This window comes from Coturnix japonica, chromosome 3 (genome assembly GCF_054131305.1).
Source record: "Coturnix japonica strain WE chromosome 3, WE-NBRP24, whole genome shotgun sequence".
NCBI classification, from domain to species: Eukaryota; Metazoa; Chordata; class Aves; order Galliformes; family Phasianidae; genus Coturnix; species Coturnix japonica.
In genome coordinates, this window is record NC_140665.1 from 24,730,626 (window position 1) to 24,757,885 (window position 27,260).

Genomic DNA, 27,260 nt, shown 5'->3' on the forward strand with positions numbered 1-27,260 from the left:
TCTAACACACCAGGACAAGGGAGGACTGGAAGAAGATGTACATAGAGTTCTTTCCAGTATAGTTGAGGCATGTTCTGACTGCAGAGGATGGGGATCTCAGCAAGAATTGGTGCCCCACTGTTATTTGGTGAAAAGAAGCATTTCTGAGATTGAGATGCCCTCCTGGAACTGGAAAGCAGCAGCAGCCCCAGTATTATACAAAATAGAGAGAAAGGGCTGAGATCTGTCTGTTTTTCAAATGGAAAGAACATAAAATCAGTAATTTACTTATACGGAGTAAGTAACTTGGCACAAAGGAAGCCTGTGACAAAACTGGAAAGTGACCAAGACATGTCACAAATCATAGGACAGGGGAAAGAGAATAAGCAGTACTGCAGGCTACAGTGAGTTGTATCAAGGTTTACATCAAATCAATGATCTGCATCTAGTGCCAAAGATGAAAATATGTTTGCAAAGGGGTTTCTAAAGAGGGTGGGCAGTATTTGAATAATGAACATAGTGAAGATTGCTGTGTATCAGTTTAGGATGCCAGGTTGTACCTCTGCTGGGGGTGATCAGCAAACACACTGCTGTATGAGAAGGCAAAAGTGTAATACCTGTGTATCAGCCATTTCCATCCTGAGTAGTTTCCTACTCAGAGCTCAGAAATATTAGGCAAGTTACCTTGTGTGTTCTTGTTCTTCTAGAGTGTTATGTCAAATGAAGCAAGCTACTGTATATTGTGGGTACTGAGCCAAAGTTTTAGTAGCTGCTGCTTCTTCTTTTAACATTGTTATGTAGCATATTCCTGTAAATGTTAAGTGCTACAGACTGTTGTCCAGCTGGAAAGGCACTCTTCTCAGCCAAAATACAACATTCAAGTTATTCAGTGGTAGCAGGAATGAGTGTCTGTGAATTTCATGGCCTGGTGAGTAGGGCATCTTGCCAGGCGCAAACAGCTTGTGAAATAAGAACGTTATCTGTAGGAAGTATAATGTAAATTCTTTACTGTTGCTTATGGCCTTAGTTTTCAAAATGAAAAAGTTGTTAACACTGAACTTGGTTGTTCCTCTGCCATTTATAGCCATACTTATTGCTGCTATCATTGTATTAGAAGATAGGGTAAGTAAAATGTAATGTTTCTGTGTAACGTTCATTTCAGTGCAGATTCTAAAGTTGGAGGAGGTGAGTCAACCTGAGTTTATTTCTAATAGCGTAAATGTTTTCCCAAAATCTGGAGTAGCTGAAAGAGATCCAGAAAGTTTAAATTATTAAATCTACAAAAAATCAAGACAAAGACGGACTTTCCAGATAAAAAGGAATGCTGGAAAAGGGTGAACAGATTTGTTGACTACTTTATAAAAAGTTGAAGCAGAAAAACTATTTTGGGTTGCCCTAACAATTGTAGGAACCAAATATTCTGGAGAATTTCATTTTATGTCTAGCAAAACAAAGCTAGATAAAAAGTTCCTGTAATCCTAAAAGGTTAAATCTCCAAATAATGCTTTTTTAACTGACAGGATTAGAAATGAAGAGATTTTCAAATGAAAAACTGTTTCCAAAAAAGACCCCAAAAATATAAGAGAGAGAAGAACAAAAAAAGAAAAAGGACATAACAATAATGCTACTTGATAGGGCAAATTCTCAGCTATAAAATACTATTCTTTAGCACACTCACCACCATTAGCTGTGCATTTTTGGCAGCAATAAACAAGAGCCTGTATGCTAGGTTCATAATTATCTGAACAAGCAGTGTTTTCATTAGGATTTGCAATTGATTATCAGGAATAATTCTTAAAGCTACCACTTCTTAAAGCTATGTAAAAATAAATACTTTTGTTTACTGAACACGAATTTAAACTCATTAACTCCATTTTCCTACATTCCTCCCCCCTTACCCCCCCCTCCCCCCTCAATAAATAAATGAAAAGTAGAGGAAGAGGATGAAGTTTTTGCTAAAGAGGTATCTCTAACCTGCAATCCAAGAATTTGACATTTCAAATAACTTGAAAGTAATTTTTCTTGGGTGAGCTCAAAGAAACAATTCCCAATGTCATCTCTGAGGATGATTTATTTGAAGCCTTATTTAATTTGCGATTTTTTTTTTCCCTTTAGTAAACTGTGTGAATGACTCCTTGTTGAAATGTATTTTTCAAAATTGTATGGTTAAATACAGACCAGTGAGTTCCCTTCTCAGAGCTTCACATCTTTTCCTGCTAATAACAAGCAGTACTTCCTTGGGTGTAGAAAATAGAAGTAATTCTGTTGCAATTCTTCTTTAGGAACAGAAGCCCAACTTAAAAACGCACTGAATATACCGAGAGCACTAAAACTACTACTAATAATAATAGAAAGGATCCAATCATGCAATAGGACCCTAATCACAGAATCACAGGGGTTGGAAGGAACCGTCAGAGATCATCGAGTCCAACCCCCCCGCCAAAGCAGGTTCCTTCATCCATCTGCCCAGAGACTGTAAAAATAATTGCTTTTGCAGTAAAATTAGTAACTTCAGATCTGTATGTATAAAGGCACTCTCTTTTATCATTATTTAGTTTCATTTGCTTCTAACCCCTGTAGCATAAAAATGTATTCCAAGAAATCCACTGTTTTCACTCTTTCCACTTGCTCCAGTATTCCCATACTTCTAATATTTTATTTCCACTGATGCAAGAAAGACAGAAAAGAAAGCAGGAAAAAAAAACAATTACTCATATAATCTAAAATCACGCAAGCAAGAAGCTAACGGTTAAACAAGAAATGTACATCCTGTATTGTCCAGCATCAGACATTTATCCTCAGACTGTAGGGCTTATAAGAGGGAAAAGCAAAGCTTCTTGTACTCCTTTTGAAACACTTAGAGGAAAACAGTTGATGTGACACATGCACTGCAAATTCCTCAGATCCACCAAACACTGCTCACACTGTCAGGCAGGCTGTACCTCCTCTGAGGGGTCTCTCCCCAGCCTTTCCCTTAGCACTGTCCTGAGTGCAGTGAGGACGTAGTCACCTTCCCATTGTCTTGGGTTCAGCTGTATCGTGGCATGCTAACCTGACTTTCTTCTGGGAGGGATTTGGTGACTGCTGCCATTTTGAAACTAGTTGTTATTTATTTCACTTCTAATGATTTTAGTTATAGTCAATAGCCTGGCAAACGCCTATTGTCATCCTCAAAGAATTAAAAATAAGTAAAAAGCTGAGTTATTTCCCGCACCTTCATTTTCTCCTGGGGAGAATAAAACAACAACCCACAGAAAATGATACTAAACAAGGAGGACTTTAAAAATAACATGGTGGAAAGTATTTTATGTGACTCCTGGATTCTGCAGTTTGCAGGAGCTCCACTTTTTCAATTTTTTCCTGCAATCAAAGAAGATAGAAATTTTTTTTAGTATCTTAAGTAAAATTGAGGTCTTGACCAGTGAAAACACTGTCACAAGACTCGGATGAAGTAGAACCAGTCATATTCACAACAAGGAACTCTTCTTCAGACCAATGGAAACTCCCAAGAGCCCCATTAGAGTAGAGAAGTGTAGCCCACATGAGCTGTGGTCTGGCTGGGGAACTGGGACACAACTGCTGTGGCCTATACTTAGTGGTTAGTTAGGAACCTGCTTGGGAAGCTAGTTTAAAGAACTGCTTAACATAACATGCAACCTAACAAAGAGGGAATTAATTTATGGGAGAGCGATCGAAAGACCTAAAACGTCTGTTCTCAGGAAACATCCACTTCCCAGACAGTTTACTAAAACTTGCTAAACGGGGATGTTGTTCAGCTTAGTGGTGGGGTTGAGGAGCAGCATGATCTCAAAGTAGTCTCTTTGAAGATGTTTGGTCTTCTACAGCCACTACTGACCTGTGGCACACTTGTTGATACTCAGGTAGTCTTCTTGGATGGAGATGTATTTCAGTACAGGAGTTTTCCTAGGTAGAAGGTGTATGTTGTCGTGTATCCACAAGTTGAAGGCAAACATACATCCTTTCCAAGCAGGACTGGGTGTTCTGAAATAATACAGCATCACAATGTGAGTGGAATTGTTTCAGTTGAAAAAGAAACTTAAATCAATCCCCTAAGTTAAAGCTACACAGACAAAGCCATTTTTAGGAGAGCAACCTTATTCAAAGGAAGCAGGACTGACAAGTTTTTACAAACCAGAAATCTTTTATTTGGAATTTTTTCTTGGGTTGATTTTTGTTTTGGAACTTCTCTAAGCACTATTTAACTTCAAAAATATTCTGACCAACCTCTACCATATGACATGCTATAAACACAGACTCTACAAGAGCTGCTTTCATTCTTTTCTCCAAGCCAGGCACTTTTATTTAGCAGGGCAGGCTTACAGATGTTTCGGTGGATCTAATACTAGGAAGGAAAGAATCTGATAATGTGAGCCACGGTAAGTTCTCAACAGGCTTTCTGTTGGCACCATTAGTACATAAAACCCTGTGTTGTCACATGGCATTGAGGCATTACTGTGCTAACAGAAAGTAAACTGGTGTATAAACTGCACAAAACAGATAAATCAGTGGCTGTAATAAATAATATCTAAATAAAAAGCAGTAACTAATCACAGAGCAGAATTAAAACAGAGATCTATTTTCCATAAAGCCCCCAAGGAATTTTTACAGTCTCTTCAGTATGTGTGGTGTCAAACAGGGCAGCTCTGTTGTGGTTAGCAAACATTAGCGTGTCCTCATCATAATCCCATCCATGCCTGAAGGGGCCCCATGCCAAAAATCTTCCATATAAGGCCACTGTCGACCCTGAAGATGTGGGTTTCTTTCCTTGTGAGCTGCTCACACCATCTTAACTTGTTCATCATGTAGAAGGAACAGAAATCCAACTGTCTTTACTGTCCCAAGGTGCAGTCTCACCTCCAGAAGCTGGGAAAGCTCAGTGAGCCCCCTTTTCCCTTGGGAAGGCTTTTCTCACATGAGGACTCCTGCTAGCTGCCTGGCCTCTTTTTTCCTACACGGAATCCATGGGAGTGCAGTCATTCCCCCAGCTACAGAGAAAGGGATAAATAGCTACAGAGCATCCTCTGCCTTTGCTTGAACCAGAACTTTTTACAGAAGCAAGTTTCTGAAAATGATAGCCCCCATGGAAAACTGTACATTTTCACTCTCTGTAAAATATTTTCACAGTGAATGCCTACCAGTACATTTGCTCTATCCATAGGCTAATGGTAGGTGGTCTTATATTGTTTGCTTTTGTGGTATTATGAAATATTCGTCATGAATCCACTGTGACTACACTCATATTTTTAGTGAGGCTTAAATACCTTGACTGAGTACGGTTTTCTGCAGTCTTTATTCCCGTCACCTAGGAAGCTTCTAAGCTAAAGCTATTTTGATTCTCATCCTTTTCTCAAACCATTTGGGCTACCTTCATCATATATCTTTCCACACCACTCCCTTTTTGGGGAATGTATGGTAATCACACAAACATGTTCCGGTGGCCAGTTTCATACTGAAACTGAAATGCTAAGTCACAGCCTGAAGCAGTGATTGAGCACCTGGTGGAAAGGCAGAGCCAACCCAGGGGAGCTCAGGTGCATTCAGTACACTTGAGTAACCAGAACGGGTGGAGCCAGGATCCACCTCTTCCCAGGTGTCATTTAAGTGTTGGTACTGGAGGTAAGGGCCTCTTATTGGATGAACTTGCATACCTGAGGCCTTCAGAAAGTAAGGGAGCTTTGTTTCCTTTGTTTCTGTGGCCCTGGCTCCTTCATTTGGGCTTGTTCTCATTTGCTGCTGCCAAAGACTTTGCCACCCTGCTTTTATTGCTGTACTTTCCATCACTTTATAGCATTACACTCAGGATCCCCTATAGTCACAGGTCTGTGATTAAAAGTAGGATTATTTTTTAGGTCTGTCTCCTAGTGCTGCTGAATTCTCAAAAGCTGGTCACACATTAAGATGCTGTTGAATACAAAACTCCTTCAAAATTCTGAACAACCAGTTCTGCTCTGAAAGAAACAACTCCTGCCAACTTTTCTACACCATATGAATAATGATATTAGTTCTTGTATTTTCTGTTAGCTGCTGTGAAAATAAAGTTCCGGGATACTTCAACAAGCAGTAATTGGGCTATAATTTCCACTACAGCTAATGCAGCACAAAATTTAACACTGAAAGATGTTTGGTTTATTTTAAGGAGTTATTTTGTCATAGCAGTGACAAATTTTCACCTGCTTTGGTTCCATTTTCCCACAATAATTAATGAACTTTCCACTCTTTGACACTGTCTGTGCAGTCACCAGAGCTGTAAGCATAAACAAAAGCTTTCTGATGCTGGCACATCTCAAGACTGAAGCAATTTCACTGAACCAGTGGATAATAAACTCTTCTTTTTAATATCGTGAAATGGGATTTGTTACAGGAAAGCCACCTTTTGCTAGTGTTCACGTGTTTAAAAGAAAGAGGAAAAAAAAGTGTTTTCTGTTTTTATTTTAAATCCATAGCTAGTTAGATAAACACAACAAAAGATAAACTTTGTAACTTCACAACATCCAGATTGTGTGGAGTGTGTTCTCTAAACATATCTATTAAAAAAATAGAAGTGAAAAAAGGACTTGGTCTGGAATAACTGATATCATCGATTCCTCTTTAACAGCAGTGATTGTTTCCAGGAAAGTTTTGAAGGCTTTTTTTGTGTTTGCTTCAGTGGAAAGTTCATGAAGAAAAAAAAAAGATCTTACTGAGCAGTGCATCCCAGGGATGAAAAAAAAAACCTGATATAACACAAAATTAATTAAACTGCCATACTGACACTTAATAAGGCCTCATACAAACTAATATAAAACATTTGGTGACTTGAAATACCATATATGTCTTGTACAGTTGCTTTTTTAAAGTTTCTGCATCTTATGCAGCAACTGAACTCTTGTTTATTAAATTCTGTAGGATGGCTCAAAAACCCAGAAAGTGTATTTTCTTAGAGGCTGTTTTATCTATTGTGTAAAAATGTTATTGATTTATGCAGTAAATGTTTGGTTCCATATATTGTTTCCTTCTTCCAAAGATTTTTTTTCTTGTAAGGCTATGTGCTTAGGCCTGTTTTAGATGGCCTCATTAGTATTCAGTACTTTCAACTCCAACTGAATTAAAGGAGAACTAGGTCAAGCTGGCTCTAACAACAGCTCCTCATGCCATTTGATTGACAGAAGTAAAATCTACAGTTTATATTTGATATGATAAAGTTCATGGTTTTGGTGTGGAATAGCTGCATTTATTTTTATGTCTTTATTTCTGCTGCTACATGTAAAGGCTGCTGGCATTCATTGGCATCAGTGATATTGCTTGTGACCCAGGCAACAGACAAATCAATGCAAATTAAACTATACTTCCAACCACCACTTAGCTGCTATTGCGATGTTTCTGAGGAGTACAGGGGAAATGATTTAAAATGTTTCTAGCATATTTTAATCGGTTTTATTGGTATTGCTGTTTTGCGTTTCTGCAACTGGAAAATCAGTTTACCTCAAGTTGAAAATGTCAGCCAACTGGAAGAAAATAGATTTCTGCTTACCGAAAAATCTTAAAATTTTGCTGTTGAGCCCCTGCACAAGTTTAACTACTTCTTCTAAATGTAGATGCATTTATCCTCTGAAACAGCATATTATGGGCAGATTTAAAAGCACAAGGTAGATGCTGTTCTGGACACTGTGTTAATGGGGCATCTCCATGGTGTACCATAGACATATTGACTGAGGAATATTATAAATATTATAAATTGGTAGTTCTACACCTAGAAATGGTTTGAAAGCATCAAAAGGGAGCTGTACTTAAGTCAATTGGTATTGTTGAGAGCTGCTGATGTAGCCATAGCCCTTCATGGCTTTCAGCTTAGTGCCAACCCTCACAAAATCTGGCTGATGCAATAGGAGTAGTGAAAGAAAGAATCCCCAAAAAGATGTTTTCATCATATAAGCTCTGAAAAGAAACTTAGGGAGAGAACAGGATATACTGAAGAAATATTTCATCCCTTTATAAATGCTGCAGCAATCTTCCCCCAGCTCAGGATGTGTGTGCTGGAGGCTTCCACAAAGAGAAAATTCCTCTGTCTTCTGTAGGAGGTGTGTGTTCACACAACCACCCTTTAGCCCATACCTGTGGATGCTCTTGCTTTTAACCCAGGTGTATTATTCTGGCTCTGTTAAAAATGAAAATGTTGTGAATAGAAAGTTGGATAGAACCAATGGATTTTCTTATTCTTACTCAAACAGACTCCTTTCATCACTTCTTCTTACATATAAATATTAATTCCAGTGACTGCGGTATTACAATGAAAATGGAACATAGGAGTTTCCATAAGCATATAAGAAGAAATATCTTAAAATCTCTGAAAAATGTCAAAAGTAGGATTTAGGTACCCTTTGTGCAATTTTGAGTATAATGTTTCACCACTTCTTTTGGGCAGAAATTATTCCCATATTTCCTTAGAAGCAGGAGTCCCAGATCATGAGTGTGAGTCTTTTATCTCTGTTTAAAATGGTTTATCAGCTACTGGATCTGCCACTTCTTCAGTCACCTTGTCAAGGACCAGTTACTGATCCCACATCACAACAGTGAAATTTATGAGAGGAGGAGCAAAGAAAATAACAATTCCACATCTTAAGGGAAAGAAGATATTTGTCTGAAAGTCCGACTTTATTTTGGAGATGGCAGCTGCTTGGACCTGTTGACAGATTGAGAGTGTTGGAAGTTGTCCTGGGCCAGATGGATTAGTAATCGAGGTTCAGGTGAAGTGGTCAAAGGTGCTTTATAAATGCTGTGTCCAACATAGCTATCACCACTACACTGTGGAATAGGTAAGAGTTATTTTAGAACATGTAACTGAGTTACTTCAGATAAGTCTCACATATTTCAGTTGTATTATCTTTCTCCCCTTCTGCTGAAGCAATCGCAGTAATCTGAAACATTCCAACTACTGCTCCTAATTGAATTAGGATGGACTGAAGGCAAGATTTCTGGGCAAGGGTAGTAAAGAAATACCTTTTAGTCAAGCCATCACTTTCAGGTTTTTTTCTTAGCGTTATTTCCTGTTACTCAAATACGCTGATCAGATTCATGGCCATGTTATAAGGAGTTTTCCAAGGAATGAAAATGAATTAACCAAACAAGAACTGGAAAGGGGGAGAAATTAAAGAGTTCCATCTAATCATGAGAATTAGATGGATTCCTTTTCTTGTGCTGTGTTACATTAAATTTGTTACCATTCATGCTTCCACAAAGTAAGTTTTTATTTAATTTTAAATAGAAATAATGGAAAATAGAAAAATCTTTCTTCATGCATGCATAACATTAGTCAATTGAATATAACATATCAAAAAGTATTTGCACATACTTTTCTCAGTATGAGGCATATCTACTACCTCGTGTGAAAGCTGCAAAGGCCTGTTCTTCCCTGCAGTTGTCTGCTGCTTTCTGATAGTCTGAGGGACATCTCAGAAGTACAGGTTAGAGATCCATCTGTCTCAGTTGCTTCTGTTTATGCCAAAATCCCTGAAAGTGCTTGGTGGAGGTCTGTGTCCAGTATTGCTCTACCCAGCACAGGTAATAGAGTTTCTATTGTGAATAATTACACATGTGCAAGTTGACAAAACACAGAGCAAATCAGTAGGCTGCTGTAAGCTTTCTTTCCTTCAGACTGCTCCAGTTAAGTAGTAGTGTTCTGGGAAGAGCTCAGGCGTGAACTGAGAACTCTATTTTCATACAGTTTAAATGAACAACTTATAAAACTTAGTTATGTGTCTTAAGTGCATTTGGATCTTTGTTTTGTATCTTTTTTTTTTCTTTTTTTCTTTTTTTTTCAGCTCAGTTTGAAAACAGTCTAGAAGATCCTTTGTCTGCTGTTACTGAACTCAATGTCAAACCACGTGTCAGCAGGAAGGTGGTGATTTTCAGGTTATGTTAAGCATGTTCTCCCCTGCTATTACTGCACAGGTGGCAAAATAGTTAACACATCAGCCATCATTATTCTGAGCTGTTATGATGTAATATGCTATGCTGTAGCAATTCTTACATCATAGCACGCTTAACAACTATTCACTATTTGTTCAAAAATTGAAATAAATAGTTGGCATCATATTTCACAAATGAGATTGGGAATAATACAGTAATAATAATATATTTTGTGGGACCTGAGCAATATTTAAACTGGTATGTAAGACTTAGACTATTTTGGGCTAAGCTTCATTTTGAGACCAAGACATGTAAAGTATATTAGTTAGTCTCTGTTAAATTGTTATTAAATACAATATGTAATTAAGCTGAAGTAATCTAATTAGGCATCCAACTGACAAGAGTTTCCAGTTGACTGAGGTTTTACGGTGCCCATTTTGTACATGCCATTAAGCGTTAACCCTCTTTGTGAGCAGCTGACCCTTAAAAAGATGTCCTACTAAGAGATCATATCATATACAGTATGGTCTAAACATAATCCTGACCACAGAAAGGTCAAGATTTTCCACTGTCTTTCATGTCATACCTTAGGGAGATTTTTTTTTTTTTCCTGTTTCTAAAGTAAAATACTGTTTGGTGAGCTTCCTCTTCTCTGCTTCTGTTTTCTGAATCTCAAATTAGTAATTGCATATGCAGCAAAACTGAAGGAGATCCAAGAAGATATTCTGTACTACAGGCAGGATTAAATTTCTCCCATTATAGAACAATATTCTCAGGGAGTCAAATTCTTTACTATTAAGTGGGAATGACGTTCAGTTATGATAAAAAGAATTTCCCATATATATATGGACATTTAAAAACCATTTGGATGTGGTGCTCAGGGACATGATTTAGTGGTGAGTTGTTAAGGTAGTATGGTTAGGTTGAGGTTGGACTTGATCTTTAATGTCTTTTCTGACCTGAGCAATTCTATGACTCTATGTATATGTACATAAACATTTAAAATATAGACTATGTAAATATCCATTCTGATTGATCAAATAAGGCTTATGTTTCTCTTCAGAAGGCAAGTCAGTGAGGCCTGCAGCACTATAAAGCACTATTCTTAAGGTACAACATCAATAGCTTGTCTAATTGCATGTAAGGGAACACTTAATATAAACATTGATTTTGTGGAATGTATGTATGTCAAGATGCAAAACATATCCAGATATGGAACTACATATAGCACATTGGGCACTGAGTGGCGTGCTGTAAACATAAGGTGTCTTGCTGATTCAGTCTCTGCTGTTTTTTGGTAGTGTTTGTTTTTGTGGGTTTTTTTTGGGGGGGGAGGGGTTGTATATGTCACCTTGCTCGTTTTTAATATGATTTCCTATTCAATTTTTAATCTTCCTTGTTTACTTAGCATGTCTTTTTGAGAGTAGAAGTTATGTTATTTGTTTGGATTGCATGTATCAGATAGAAATTAGCATGTAGCACTGTGTAAATCTGTGGTTACTCAGCTAACTATACTCTAAAAATTTTCCACAGACGTTTCCTCTACTTCTCAATTTAACACCAAATATGATGCAACACTAAAGGTTGGCAAATGATTAAAATGAGCGTACTTGTATTTCCTTAATAAATAGCTTAAGTAAACTGTCTTCCAAATGTGCAACAGCTAGAAGGTGATCACTTGGTCGGCAACCAAGCACTTAGTAACGTTCAAAAGTTCTTAACAGGAATCAAGTGTTATTTAAAAGAAAAAAGACAAAACAAACGCTACAACAATATTACCCATAGACTTGAGAGAGAACTTGGGCTTTACTGAAGCTGTGTTTCAGAGAGCTATTACAGGCAGAAAAAGACAGTACATGTTCAGTTATCTTTTCATGTGAGTACTTAATAATAAAGGGCATTATGGCCCTTACCCTGCTCTTAGGACTGTTTTAATGGTTATATAATCTGCACACGTATTAGGGAAGAGTGCTGGCATCCCTGTTTTCTTTTTTTCCTAATGAAATGCCTGAACCTTAAGCTAGAGTCAGGTTTCTCTTTGGCTGTATTCCTCCTGGCCCACAATGCAGCATTTCTGGCTGTACTTCAAGAGAAAGGGTGGAGAACAAGTTAACCAGAATACCTCATGGCCTAAGCACTTCCATAACATATGAAAGATATGGGTTCAAGCATTTTCAGCTTGAAGAAAGCACAGAACTCCTAATTCCTTGATAAATTAGCAGAGTATTATACAAAAGGATGGCTACTGAAACATCTGAGTGCTTGTATGTTATCACATCCAACTTCTGAGGAGATTAATATAGAATTTATATGGCTCTCTGCCTAAACCTGCACTACAACAGAGTGCTATGAAGGGTATAATACAGTGTTTGCCTCTCCAGAACAGGCTCTTTGAATCATACAAGTTGCTTCCAGGCTTAGTGCAGAGATGATATCTACATCAGACTATTAATTTTGTTCTTGTGTTTAAAAACCAATTGATAACAGAAGGCATGAAAACAACAGTGTTCAGTGATTGGGTATTGTCATTTCTGGTGTCACAATAATCCAGGGAATTTTATTGTTATTGTTTTAAGGTTTTCTAAGTAATACAGTAATACTTCAGGAAAAAAAATACTTCAGAAAGTCTAGAGATTTGAAAAAAAATTACATGTGCAAAAGATACAATCTTCTGATAATTGAGTCTTTATGGCTCACATTCTTTCAGGAGTATTTTACCTTTGTAAAATCTACTGTGTAGCACTCTATGAGCAAGATAGTTTTATTCCTATAGCTTAAAAAACCCCCACATATTATGTTTGTATAAATGATTTCAGTATAATTTTCAAGTTAATGATGATCAATATAGGGTTATCCTTGTTTAATCATCAGATCAATCTAAACAAAGGATCTGATTCTGCTACCTTAACATAGAGAAACAGTTTAGTCAGAGGGTGGCATGCCAGACTGCTGCTATCCCTACTTTCAAATAAGGCATATGTTCAACTGAATTGAAGCCCCTAGATGTGAAAGCAAGAGGTGCCATGAATACTTCAGCATTTGTAACATCAAATTTAGCTGTGTTTCTGTGGTCTTAATGTCCTGAAGCCATAACAGAAATAAAAGACTGCTGGCAGACTCCATTTGAAATATTAGAAGAGTGTCCAAACCCTGACTGTTTATTTACACACCTAAACATAAATAAACCTCTCGTGCACCACTTTTACCCAGAGGCTAAAGCACATAGTTTTATAGTAAGGTCATACTTGTTCTCATGTTTTGGAAACATAATCTCTCTTTTAAGGTTCACAATTAGTTTTGTTCCAGCTCTGGATTGATAAATCCATCCACCTTCAAGGCATTCAAAAGCTTCTTAAAACTGAAGATTGCTTTAATTCAGATGTAGCATTCAGCCTGATCTGGAAAAGAATAGTAAGGCCATACATTTCTTATGAATGTCATAGAATCACAGAATTGTTTGAGTTTGAAGGGACCCTTAAAGGTCATTCAGTCTAACTACAGCTTGATCAGATTGCTTATAGTCCCATGCAGCCTGAGCAGCTTTGTAAATAGCGATAGCCTTACTCTACTTGTGAAAACCATCCCACCAGGTTTCAGTGACAGCAGTTACATCATAGTTTACCAGTAGCAGAAAGTGTAATTTGAGAGGGCATTACTTGTTATTACAGATGCCGAAGTAATAGAAGAACTGGCAAACAAAAACATATTTCTGTATGCAGATAAGGGGTGTAACACCCTTGCACACACTGCTAGGAAGATTAATATTAATATTTAATACCAGTATTGGATCTCACTCATTTGAAAATGATTAGAATATCTATTCAATTCAATTTAAATTTCTTCCTTCTCCATATTTGGCTTCCAGTCCAGCACCACATTGCAGGATTAATCATAAGTTTGTTTAAATTATTTCTAGAGCCAGGAATCTGTACTGCTGTGGACATAGTCCGGATAAATATTCAAACTAAAGGACATTTAATATATGTAAGAGTCAGATGCTAGCCTACAGTATATACCTCCTGCCTTTCTTCAGGCTGAAAGAGATATAAAGCTGATTTAAAGAGAGAATTTCGGAACTTTTCTTTGCATCAAGATTACCAAACATTGTGAGGTTGGCTCAGTTCAGTGCCCTTCTGTAGCTGTGGTGCTCTGGTTCAGACAAACGAATGTTGTCAGGGTGGCATCTCCTCCATTAATTTCTGGCCAAACTAACACATGGACCATACAACTGAGACATCTGACCAGTTTAATTGTACTGCCATGTCACCCAGAAGTAAGAAACCTCTGCTTAATTTAAACAACTTTTCACAGAAAAAAATACTATATTTACTAAGTAATCTTCAGTCTAAAAGGGAACTACTCTCTAAAGGAAAAGGCCATAAAACATGAATGCCTTTATTTATTTCTTTATTTTCCCCCGGTTGGAAGTCACATAGTAAACTAGCTTTAGGATCAAAGACACAATATAAATGAAATCAGTATGCTATTTCTCTAATAATTGTAATAAATTATTGTTTACTAGTGGAGTTTAGCAATAGTGCTTCTCTTTGAGAAAATAGCTATAAATACCCAGGTGACTTAACAACTATCTTGTTCTTAGCATTATATGGCTGACGAGTGGAAAAAGGTGAAGCCTGTCTTATGCAACTGAGACTAGGCTGTAGAAAATATTTTTTTTCAAACAGGATATAGCGTGTCCTCTGCTACATCACTGAGGGGACAGCAGATCTGCTAATAATAGGGAACATTTTCCTCTGAGATTCAACTTATTCATTCATTCCCTCATTTACTTTACATGGCTAAATTCACAGGAAGCTATGTATCCAGAAAATCTGATATAGTAAGACTCTACATCTATCTCTCCCAGGCACACTGATACACTGTACTTGGTAGAATTACTGCTCCCGATTCATGATAGGCTTCCTACAAGTCTGAGAGTGGGAGAAATTAAGAGAAAACTGGAACAGTTTAGTTCTGGGATGACTCTAAGATCAAGATAAAACAATATTTTATAAATTACATTTTGAAACCTTTACAATTTCTTTTATGGGACAGGCAGATCTGACATCTTCAAAGTCCTGATGTGTAAATGTATGATGAAGAAATATTTTTGTAATGATTATTTGTGCCTTTCAGGAGTGCAAAGCCATAGATGGATTTTACTTCTACCCACTTCCTCTTTTCCAGTGTGAGGATTGTTGCTGGGTTTCCCTGTGCTTCAGGGACTTCCTCAGTACTGAAGTGTTCGGGGCTGTTATTTATTTTGCAAGGAGACTGTCCTGTGTACTTACCTACCACTTCTACACTTTTTCTTTTAGAGGGCAAAGATTATAAAGCAGCACCTTGAAATGAGGACACACTTTTTCTAGGTCTAAATGGATCTTACCCTTTCCTTTCCATGCCCTGCCTTTCTGTTCTTTCCAATCATAGGACTAGAGAATAATTCCAATTGGAAGGGACCTCAGGAGGTTTCTAGTCCAACCTACAGCTCATAATATGTTCAGCTCTGCAGTCTGGCCAAATTTCTGTCTGTCTAGTACACATCACCCTGATCTGAGCAAACTCATCAGTAAAACTGAAGTAGGGTTCCTAAAGAAAAGTTCAAATGGATAAATGAAATAGAGGATTTAGATACAGATATATAGAGATATGGGACATATAGACTTAAGATAGATATGTGCATAATGTGAATGAACACCTGAAGGCCAGTTCATCTGCACATCAAAGGCTAACTCACTTGGGCAGGTACTGTGGAACACACTGCAGAGAGAAAAGGGAAAGCTGCACAGTAAAACATGAAGTGAGACTAATATAGAATCACTGAGGTTGGAAAAGTAACCTCCAAGATTATCTAGTCCAACTGTCAATTACTATCAATGTTGCCCACTAACTCATGCCCCTTAGTAGCACATCTAGAATCATAGAATCACAGGGTTGGAAAGAACCTACAGGATCATCTAGTCCAGCCGTCCTTCTATCACCATTACTACCCACTAAGCTACTAAATTATATCTCATAGTACCTCATCCAGACACATCCTGAACACTGCCAGGGACAGCAACTCCACTACCACCCTGGGCAGACCATTCCAGTCACTGACCATTCTCTGAGAGAATAAGTTCTCCACTGATGTAACTTGTGGCCATTTCCTTGGGTCCTGTTTGTTTCCTGAGAGAAGAAGCTAAGCCTCTCCTCATCACAACCTCCCTTCAGGAAATTGTAGAGTGCAATGAGATCTCCCCTGAGCCTCCTCTTCTCCAGACTAAAAAAATCCCAGCTGCTCCTCATAAGACCTGTGCTCACCCTCACCAGTTTCATTGCCCTTCTCTGGGCACATTCCAGGGCTTCTATGTCTTTCTTGTAGTGAGGGACCCAGAACTGGACACAATACTCAAGCTGCAGCCTCACCAGTGCTGAGTACAGGGAGATGATTACCTCCCTGCTCCTGTTGGTCCTGCTATTTCTAATGCAGGCCAGGATGCTGTTGGCCCTCTTGACCACCTGAGCACACTGTCAGCTCATGTTCAGCTGAGCATTGGTCAACACCCCTAGGTCTCTTTCCTCTTCACAGCCATCTAGTCAGTCTGCCCCAAGCCTGTAGTGTTGCATAGGGTTATTGTAGCCAAAGTGCAGGACCTGGCACTTGGCCTTGTTGAACTTCACCCCATTCACCTCAGCCCAGCTGAGCATTATACCACCAGTTCCTATGCATCTTTGATACTATGCTGTTATTCATAAGACATTTGCTTTAGGGACCATCTTAAGGGTATATCCATGTGGCAGTAGCAATGCATACCATCTCTTTGAAGGCCAAGGGCTTAAAAGTCAGGAAATGCTGTATTACTGTTTGCCTACCAGCAACTGTTTTTCCTTAAAACATTTCAGTTTTCATTAACTTTTAAACTGAATTATTTGCCAGACATTTAATGACACCACCAAAAAACATGGTGCAAAAGACCTGATTCTTCTGTGAAATACTGTGAAAGCAATTAAATTTTTCATTCTGTCTTTCAAGTTTGATCCCAAATTTCTGGTCTTTTCACGAATTTGAAATAAGAAAAATCAAAGAAGTCTAATGCCATAGTAGTTGCTTGTATAACAAAACAATGCAAGCATAGTAAAGAGAAGCAAGGCATCCAGGGAAATGCAGCCAATCTCAGCAAAATGTTTAGAAGTTGCTGTCTCCTACTGAAACTTTATGGATAAGAAAGAAAAGCCCCACGTATGATTTTTTTTTCCTTAAAAAACAAAACAACAACAAACTGGTAAAGAAGTTTGTCTGGTCAGAGTTGAAAGATATAGAAACTTTTATGTTGCAATTTCATATTCTCTTTTGTAGGGGATAAAATAGACTTTAAGTCCCTACAATAATGTAATTTTCCAGACTTTTTAATAAGTTTCCAGCTTCTTTTATACTGTCCTAGTGAAATAAATTAGTTTATCACTTCTGACACTGAATGTGTCACACATACATTCTGCTTCTTAAGTATTTTAAAATATGAGCTGAAAAGACACCATAGTGTTGTGTTCATACCTAAAATGCAGAGGAAGATATGTATGTTCTTCAAGCTACCCCATGTTGTATCTGTGCATGACCATGGAGGTGTGAAGCCAGTAGCCAATCTCTGCAGAATATAATATTACAGGGATGCCTAACTGATACATAGTGTTCCCAGCCCACGTTGTGAACTTTGTGAAAAACAACCTGGAAAAACTGCTTCTTCCATTTCTGCCTCCTGGGAAATTTGCCATTAGCAGCTTTCTGAAGCTTTGACAAGGAAAAGCTGGGCCCTCACTGATCCTATTTAAATGCCAAAAGAAGAAAAAAAGAAATGTATGTTCCTCTTCCTATTCCCATAACATCAATGTTATGGATTGTATGTGCAGATGATGTGGATTTGCTGTAGGGAATGAGGCTTGAAATGGAAGTGAATGTCCAGCGCACAGAAAAAAAAGCAGGCCTTTCACTGCTGCATGTACGTAGAAATCAAATTGCAATTAAGTACCTAGCCTGCAAAATCCATCCTCTAAAAGAATGACCATTTAAATGGAGCTTAGCATTATAAATAGTTCTCATTGCCCATTGGTGATTCAGCAAGACCTTTCCTACTATTACAAATACACCCATGATTTTAATGAGACTGAAAAGTTAGCTCAGTGAATTCCAGATGTGCCTTTCCTTCAATCTGTGGAGCACTGTTGAATAGCAGAGAAAGCATTTTTTTTTAAATAAAGGAAGTGCTCTTCCTCTCTTCCTTTCCCCTTCCTTATGACAGGAGACAGCATGCCAAGGTAGCAGAGAAAACATTGCTGGCAGCAGGAGGTGTGGAGGGAACTATAGTCTGCAGCACTCCCAATGCACATGCCTAGCAGTGGTGTCAGTATCATGACTCCAATCAACTGTTCCTTCCTATCACAACCCCCACCCCTTCCTTTTTTTCCCCCCCTCAGTGTTGTTCTCAGGCCAGCAGCTATGTGTAAACAGGATGTGGGAGCTGCACTGAAATGGATTCAAGTCCTGTACACCTCCGTCCTCACCTCTGGCTGCAGTGTGCATCCTGCCTGGAACATCTGCTTCAGATAAATATAGGGAGAGTTCAAGCTTTGCAGAGAGGGCACTGCCTGTAGTTCTTCAGCTGGTTTGTTCTTGTCTTCATTTTTTAGCATTATGAAATACAGAAAAAGTATTTTACTTCTAACTGCCAGGCAAGCTTCCTGAAAATCATTGCTGAATGCTTTTAAGTAACATATAGACACGTATGTATTAAATAAGTGGAAGATATTCTAAGCCCACTATGGGTCATAAAGTTTACTGTTTGTTTACTTACAAGTTCTAATGATGCCAGGTCAACTTGCACTTTCATATGCTGTGGATATCCTTGACGTAACTTGAGATGGATTAGCACATTTGGCAGTGCAGCTTTTTAAAAAACTGCCTCTGGTAATCCAGCTAAAATAGATCATAGGGCTTTATAGCACATCCAAACAAAAAAGGATTTCATTACAACTTGAAAAACTGAAAGCCAGAATCATGGCCATGTGCGCTGCTTTTCAGTAGACTCCACTAGGTGGTCTGGAGATGCACACCAGATGTCATGGGGCCAGCTCAGCCCTGGGCACTGCCTGCCCCAGCTGCTCTGTTCCTGCAGACAGGCAGCCCCCATGGGTTGGCAAAGGGTGGTTGTGTGACAGCCAGCTTGGAGAAGAACACTGTTGGCCATGAGAGCCTGCCCATATTTAGACATCCTGACCTCTAACACTTCTTGCTGCACCATCCATGTACAAAAAATCAGTTCTGTCCACAGTCCAAATCAGTTCTGTCCACAATCTCGAGGAGGCAATGTACTGCCTGTACACAGATGTACAAACACTGACAAATCTCCATTTCCAATCTGACTTGAGAATAAGCATTTTGAGACACATTTTCAGTAAAGAATGACTCTTGAACGTAATGGACTTTTCAGTTAAGCCCCCACTTAACTTACCACACATTTCTTGGGTGTTTATTGTCTGGAGCTCCTGTACAAGCAGTTTGGTCAGTTCATGTGATCAAACACCACCATCTGTGATGTCACCACTTACATCTAGATTAACTGTCTGTCATGCCTTTGCAGTGACATGGAAAGAAACATCACTTGAGGCACATTTTTCATCTCCTGTTAAAGAAGATCTCTAATAAGGCCAATAAACATCCAGTTAAATAAGTATTTCCTCACACTTCCTATTCTCTTCAGGGGCAAAAGCTACACAGGGAATACTGTTAAAGACATAAGAAAATTCTCACATGGTGTGGCACGTCCATTTTCTGAAATTCTGGGTAAAAGAAGGATTCTAATAAATGAAGTAAACTTAATGAAAACTGGCTCACAAGCTATCTTACAGGCATATTTTGTGAAGTTTTTTAGTTGTTATTATTATGTAAGTTTTTGTTTTGTATTCTGTGTTCTCTGCTGGCAAGTTAATACCACTGTTAAAATAGGTAGGTCTGAGAAAGAGTTAAGAATATGCTTGAAAGCATTTTTACTCTGTTGAACATCCCAGGGCCTAACAGCCAAAATGAGATCAGGACTCATTTTACAGAGTGCTATGCAGAAGCTTCCAGAATACTGCCAGTTGCGAACAAACAAACTCAACAGAAAACAGAGCTGCAGCAACATGAAAGGAGCTGCTCGAGGTCATTCAAAGGGATAGCAGCAGGACTCTAAACTGAGCACTTGGGGCCCACCAAGCATGTTTTATCAGCAAACAATCCCTGAGACATACTATCACATAAGTCTTTCAAATCAGGGCTTCATGCTTGTAATCCCCAAGGTGATAAAGTGATAAGTCTTCTTTTAAAAACATGAAGTACTTGATCCTTGCATGGGGAGCATCTAGGCTCTCAAGCATGTGATAGTCAATGCAAATATAGTCTGTAGTTATGAGGATGTGAAAGGTAAACTCACAGGTCAGCACACTGTGCAGTGGGAGTTGGAGTTATCATTTTTTATATGCACACATATGAACTAATACAGGTTCTTTTAAACATGATGTAGGATATAGCAGATGATGTTTGTCAGGTCTTAGGTTCAGACCAAGGGGGTACTTTTTTTTTTAAACCGGATATGGAGTGCTCTAGAGTCTCTTAATCTTCAGGTTTTCTAAGGGTCATTTCAGTCTTCCCTGGTCACTCCCTTTTGGTAGATGCACATTTAAAAGGAGTTGAAATTCAGTAGGCCAAAAAAGAAAATCAGCAGAAACTACAAAGCAGTACGTTAACATATTTTCCCTCAACATTCTTCGTTCTCAAGTAGCAGCAACTATAAACGCTATTGCTTTTCTTGCCAGCTTCTCTGCAACCTCAGAAGCACTGACTCAGTGCCCACTCTCTGTCATGCAGCTCTCCAAAAGGCATGGGCAGCTTCATAACTGTGTTTTGTCCTATACCCAGAACAGAATCCTCATTAGTCTCATACATTCTTTCAGGCAGAAGGTAGGGCAACACTCAGCAGTCACTGCTGCCCAAACAGGAAAAGGACAATGTTTGCTTTACATTTCTGATATGACACATCATAAAGAAATGTCAGATCTGAGTCAAGTTACAGTACACTGCACTGTGCTTTGTAGTCTTGTGATGTGATGTAACCTCTTGCAAAGCAATGAAAGAGTTGTAATGTAAAGAAAGGGTTTTGAAAGATCAGCTAGAAGGAAATAATTGTTGAGAATGGGAAGAAACATAAGTGGCTAGAGTTACCCATTCAGTGCTGGCTCCAAGCAGTGTTTTGAGGTTGTGCCAAAGACACACATCTGTCATATCCCCAGAGGCCACCTAATACCACTGCTTGAGGGCACCGCTTCCCAGCTATGTGGGAGGACCTGCAGTACAGAGCCCATACATCCCCTGTAACTCTGACATGCTCCTCTTTTGTGTAGCTCAACACAACCCTCTTCCATAGTTTTTGTTTGCCAATTGTATGGTGGAAATAACACAAGCATAGTATTGTACAGATAAAATAATACAAATATAATGTACAGTTGTAATAGTACTCATATAGATGGAAATAAATAGCCAGAGGGTAACTAAGGAAAAGGACTCACCAGCTCTGAGGTCTTCAAGATAGGTGCTCACCAAGGCTCATCAAAAGAACTCCACAAAGGAGCAATTTCCAGAAAGAGATACAACCTCAGTTGTGGTCAACCCTTAAATGGGATCTGGGAGAGGTGAAGTCAAGCTCCACCCCTTCCAGGAGCACAGCTGTATTACCTTCACCTGTGCTCACACAGCTTGCCTCAGATGGTTAATCAGAGGTTCAGGCTGTGATCAGCTGTTTCCCTTACACCAACCTATTACATCCAGTCACTCTGCTCAAGTCAGACACCCATTAGGCATACACAAATAAGTTAACGCCAAGAAGACTGTGACAATACTGGCATAGCAAAAAAAAAAAAAAAAAAAAAGTGGAAAAATAAAAAGAATGATATGAGGTTCCTACAGGTGTTCCTTCCCCACTCTCAGTTTTTTCAGCTTTACCCTCAAAGCCAGATGCAACAAACATTCTCTGTTACAAACACTGTTACAGATACACTGGCGAAAGAGGGTTGTGAGACATGGAAATGTGTGAAGGAGTCAGAGGAAAGGCAGCTGAAAGCTAAGAGGGTGGAAAAAGAATTGAAAGGTAGAGTTAAGGTTAGGAGAAAGATCACAAAAAAGGAAGGGACAGTGCACATTATTAAATGCATAAAAAGTTGTAGGAGTTTTACACTAACTTCATACAAACTAGCCGGACTGGGCAGGAAACAAACATAAATAGCACTGATAACTTGGAGCAAGTATAACTGTTATTGTGCAGTCCTGTGTTTATAAGGGTAACTTCTAAGCATCAAATCTTTCATCCTGTGCAACACATAAGATATTTTTCTTTCTTCTTGAAATAACTTCATAACTTAGGGGGGAAGCTTTTTTAAATGGAGCAAAGGATTGTAGTTCTTTCCCACAGAACTGTATGTTAGGTCAAATAGGTAGAACTAGTAACACAGTACTCTGGAAATGGTTATGGCTATAGCAGCATTAGTAGGACTTGAGGTTTGGAGTCAGAGCTTGAGAGAGAGAAGTGCTTGGAGAGAGATTAGAAAAACAGCCAGGACACAAGAGGATGCAAAGAATATTTGCAGGATCTCTCCATCTAGGATTTTAATACTGAGCTACTCAAGAATAAGATTTAGGAAATTCACTCCTTGCATGACTTAGTATGTACGGAATTTCACTTATTCCTCCGGGAGTTTAAGAAGGAAGCAACCCCAATACTCCCCATACAGACTGGGACAGTGACAATGACTACAACTGGAAGAATATACAAAATGTTTGTTTTTTCTTTTCAACCGCTATAAATCTTACAAAGGCAAATCCATATTTAGAGCCATCTTGGATAGGCTTTTTGAAGAGTTGGTTCATCTTTTACAAACACTGTAGTCTTTCAGAGAAAAAAGAAAATCAACTGCAGTTCCTTCTTATATTTTTAGATTTAGTTTGTTTTGCTCTTTGTATTTGAATACAGAAGTGTTTATTTGCAACTGAACATTCAAGAAGCCATTAGAATCATGTGATGCCATACTGCATGCAGCTCCACAGTACTACAGATTAACGAACAGTAAACACTTCTGTTTTCCAAGTAAAACTGCTGTTTTATAGATCCTTATTTTCACTGAATTATGTCTTTCAAATTCACTAATATGAAATGTTGCTTTGCCGTCATATTCACATGTTCATTTTGTTTCTTTTGAATAACTATAAAATCTCATTAAAGCTACTATAAAAATGAGAGAACGGTTGAAATCTATCCAGCAAGAAGCCATGTGCTGTTGCACACAGTACTTTTACTGTTCAGGCTTCTTCCCCAGTGAGTTAAGATGCCTGAGATATCCATCAAGAGACATTTTTTTAAGTGAGCTAACTATATTGGAATAAAGCTTTGCTGAGCATTTTGCAGTGTGATTCATAGTGTTTTAGGTGAATCATCAGGCAAAGGCACTAGAAAAATTGCTGTTTTTACAGTAGGGCTGCAGTCTGTTTCTTAGAACTGAATAGTGACAATGGCACATTATAACCTACGACAGTACATACTATTCCACTATGCTTGAGCAATAGTGTGCAAATCATACAGCAAGTAAAGTATGGTTTAGAAAGAGACCCTTGCCTCCTCTGAGCAGTACAGATTTTATTAAGAGTTCTGATTTATCCATAAACCCAACTTTAATGTCTTTTATGGTCTTTGTTTTTTGTTTTTTTATTTTTCATCCCAGACTAATTCAGAGCAACTGCCCAAAGAGGTGCATCTCTTTTCCTTACTGATGTGTGGAGATGCACCTTCCAAAGAAAGCATCGTGATTCATTTTACTGACAGCTCCCCTTCATATTCCAGGCCATACCCCACCCATAGCCAAGGGCAGGCATGATGGTCCACAGGTGCTTCCCAGCTGCTTTGTGCCATGCCCCTTCCCTGACATACTCATCCATTTTAGGGGTGTTGGGGCTGGTTTTTCCAACCACACTGCTCCCTGCTTTCCAGGCAAAGAGCTTCTTTTCTCCAAGTCCAAGGGCCTGTGGCCTACCTGCCATTTTGTTCCCATGTGCCTGGTCTGCTCAGGAGGAAAAGGGCAACATGCAGCACTCCAACAGTCCAGCACACCCTACATCGGCCTGACAAAGCTGGTTCCTTCCCGCCCACACAGCCAGATCAAACAGCAGTCAGGAAACAATCTGGGAGCCATATTCCCACTTGGTACTGCCGCCGGGGCAGCGTAACAGGGCGGGGGGCAGTGCTGTTTCTAGCACATTCCAATTGACAACATCTGGGATAGCTCCGTTCCAAGCAGCTGCCTTTGCCACAGCCCCTGCTGCATTGCCTTTCTCTGTGGAAAGCTTTGTTTTGGCTAGGGATAGGTTTGTTGAGCTTTCGTGTACTGAAGTCTCACATAGAGACTTTCCCTTTGCCCATGGCATGTGACCCTGCCAACTTACAGGCTTGCATCCCCACTAAGAAAAACTACAAAGTATAAAAACAACAACAGCAAAAAAAGTAAAGATTAATTAACTTCAGGTCTGTTCTCAGCAAAACAAAGCTGACATGGATAAATAATAAAAGTAGCTTCTCAATGGTCCTTGTGTCTGCCAGAGTCCCACTCTGTGATCTTTCAGTCAAAACCATGACAAGGGGAGGGGGAGGAGAGGCTGCTGCGCTACTGTCCTTTTCTTGTGCGGGTGTTCCCAAGGCTGCTCAGCTCTGTCCTTCAAATCATCTCCACCAGTAAATCATTTAGCTCAACCTGTCACTCCCAGCCATTGTGAGGAGACAAAAGCTACCCATTTAACCCCAACCATGGCTGATTTGCGCTGCAGGGAACGCAGACTCACAAAAGAAGGCTTGCAGGGAAGGTGGCAGTTGGGTTGGGTTTCATGTAGTCTGGTGCTGGTTTTCCCTCTCATTTTTTCTTTCTTTTTTTCTTTTTGTCTTTTCCTCCCCCTCTGTTATTTTAAATTAGCATCACTGCTCATACTGGGATTGTTTTCTGAAGACCACATGTTTGTCAACAGAGATCCAGTAATTTGACCCCAGCTTGGCTTCAAAGGTTTGAAAGGGCAAGAAACATACATAACCTATATCAGCATACATCTATTACTCCTTTCACCTGAACAGCTTTTTGGATCATTTTTGTTGTTTCAAAAGAAGTGGAAACAAAAGATCCAATTAGTCACAGGGAAAACAGAGCATTTCCAGTCAACCTGTTGTTTGGGGAAATCCGCACTGCAATTATCAAGTTCCTTTCACCTGAAGGATTACTTTAACTCAACAGTTAGTTAGCACTCTGCCACCTTGACCCCTAACCTCTGCCCCAAGTTCATATCTCAGATGGTCATCTACTGCACTACAAGTTACTCTCTGGGCCAAGATGTCACTCTGCCCTGATATTTTTAAATTAGATATGTGAACCCTTTACCATTGCAAACAACCGTTTAAGACTGCCCTTCTGTAACTGTCCTGGCTAAAGTTTAATATTCACAAAACACTTCCCACCCCAAGCAGCCAAACCCATGAGAAACTGAGCAGGCCATCAGAGAGCAGCAAATTCACATGGTACCAACAGTAAAATGAAATGCATACAGAAAGCAAACTATACTGCAGATACTTTCATAATTTACTCTTTTATTCCGTCAAATCCCAGATCATCCCTAGTGAGCACAGCACCTACTGTGAAACAAACTGTAACTCTTATATAAAATACACCTGCAAATAACCTTAGTTTTGATTTCTATTGATGTTGTCATTAACCCAGAGGAGAATTCTTCAGAAATTACCAACCGAGAGTTGTGCTGTGTTTTAAGAACTGGGCACTGAAGCTGACAGACTAACAATACACCACATCAGTGCTTCTCCAGAGATATTCCTCAATACTGTTATGCATGTGAGATCTAAGAAATGACAGCATAGTGTACATTTTTGTAATCTTTTTTATGTGCCTTTTAACAACAAGCAGTTCAGGATGTGGTTATATCTTAGTGCGTTAGACATGTTTACTCTCCCTTTGGGCATTTAAAATGCCTTAAGTCCTCTTTTCATTATGAATTGTGTGTCAAAATGTAGGTTTGGATATCAAATTCTAGCTCTTGTAACCCTGTCATTAGGAGCAGTCTTTGTCTGCCTGGGTTGCTCTTTTGATTCCTTTGTTTTGCTTTTTTGTGTTCCCCTGACAGGTCTATCCTACACCTTTCTATAGCTAGCAGAGTAACACAGAGTTGGGAAAACATGTTTTGCATTACCGAGGCTGCGGACTCACTGTAAGCTTTCTCACAGATTCATCTTCAATGAAAGGCAGAGGGGTGGGGGAGAAAGCATGCTTTTCCCTGGGACTGCAGAGTATGTGAATTGCCTTCTCTTTCAACCTATGGGGCACCCTTCAGTTTTCAGCACAAATGGAAGAAATATCTGATTTCCCATTCCATCTGGATTCAGTTTCTTTCTTCCTCTTTGTATAGTTTCTTAGAGACATTATGGAGCTCACTGGAGGGGCTGCTTACAGATGACTATGGCTGCACTGGGCATAGTGCCAGAATTTCACTCCAGGAGGCTGCAACAGGAATCTTTAATTAACTTGAACCAAAACATTGAATGGCAAAGAACAAAAGAGTGGGGGTGGGGGAGGAGAGGAGGAAGGGAGGGAACAGAAAATAATGTTTCCCATACTAGAATCTCCATTTTTGGTCATGGAATGACAAGATTATGATGTTGTCCCTTGTATGTATTTACCAGAGCAGAGGTAATAATTCTTAACTATTGTCTTAGTAAGTTTTGCCTTTCTTTCTGCTAATAAAAGTAATATCTCTGGTTGTTTCTTGTACAAATTAGTGATTAGTATTCTATCAAATCTTATATTAACTTATAGCTTGATGACATACAGCCTCTAGCTTTTACGTTATTCTAAATATGAGATAACTGAATCTCCAGCATCCAGAATACTGCATAACTTCAGTGCAATAATGTGAGTGTGCACAGGAGTTACAGATGTTGAGCAAGATCCTACCCTGCTCAGTATAGTGCCAATATGGTACATCCTTGTCCTCAAAAGTTTACATTCTAGGAATAAGAAAGAATTAGATACAGACAACTTACCGATAACTACTTACTGAAACAGCATTATTCATCATTGTGAAATGTTTTCAAAACAGAATGGGTAACATTTCACACTTACTTTGGGGAAGTATACAAAATGCAAAACAGTAGAGAAATACTTTTCTCTCTTGAGATCAAGGGAATGAGTGCAGTGATTTCTTTGCAGTCCATTTCCTGGCTAAATATGCATGCAGAATAATTACTCTAAATGCAAAACTAATGGTGATTTCA

At 39.0% G+C, this 27,260-nt stretch overlaps 1 protein-coding gene across 1 annotated transcript in view; it reads right to left on the reverse strand.

Annotated features, from left to right (window-relative positions):
• LOC107311182 (uncharacterized) overlaps positions 1-27,260 on the reverse strand; it is a 301,670-nt gene that overhangs the window by 4,803 nt on the left and 269,607 nt on the right. Inside the window, exon 19 of the mRNA XM_085543047.1 lies at positions 3,836-3,981. Within this exon, the coding sequence (XP_085399173.1) occupies positions 3,887-3,981 (95 nt within the window). The 3' untranslated portion in view covers positions 3,836-3,886. The remainder of the gene's footprint in view (positions 1-3,835; positions 3,982-27,260) is intronic.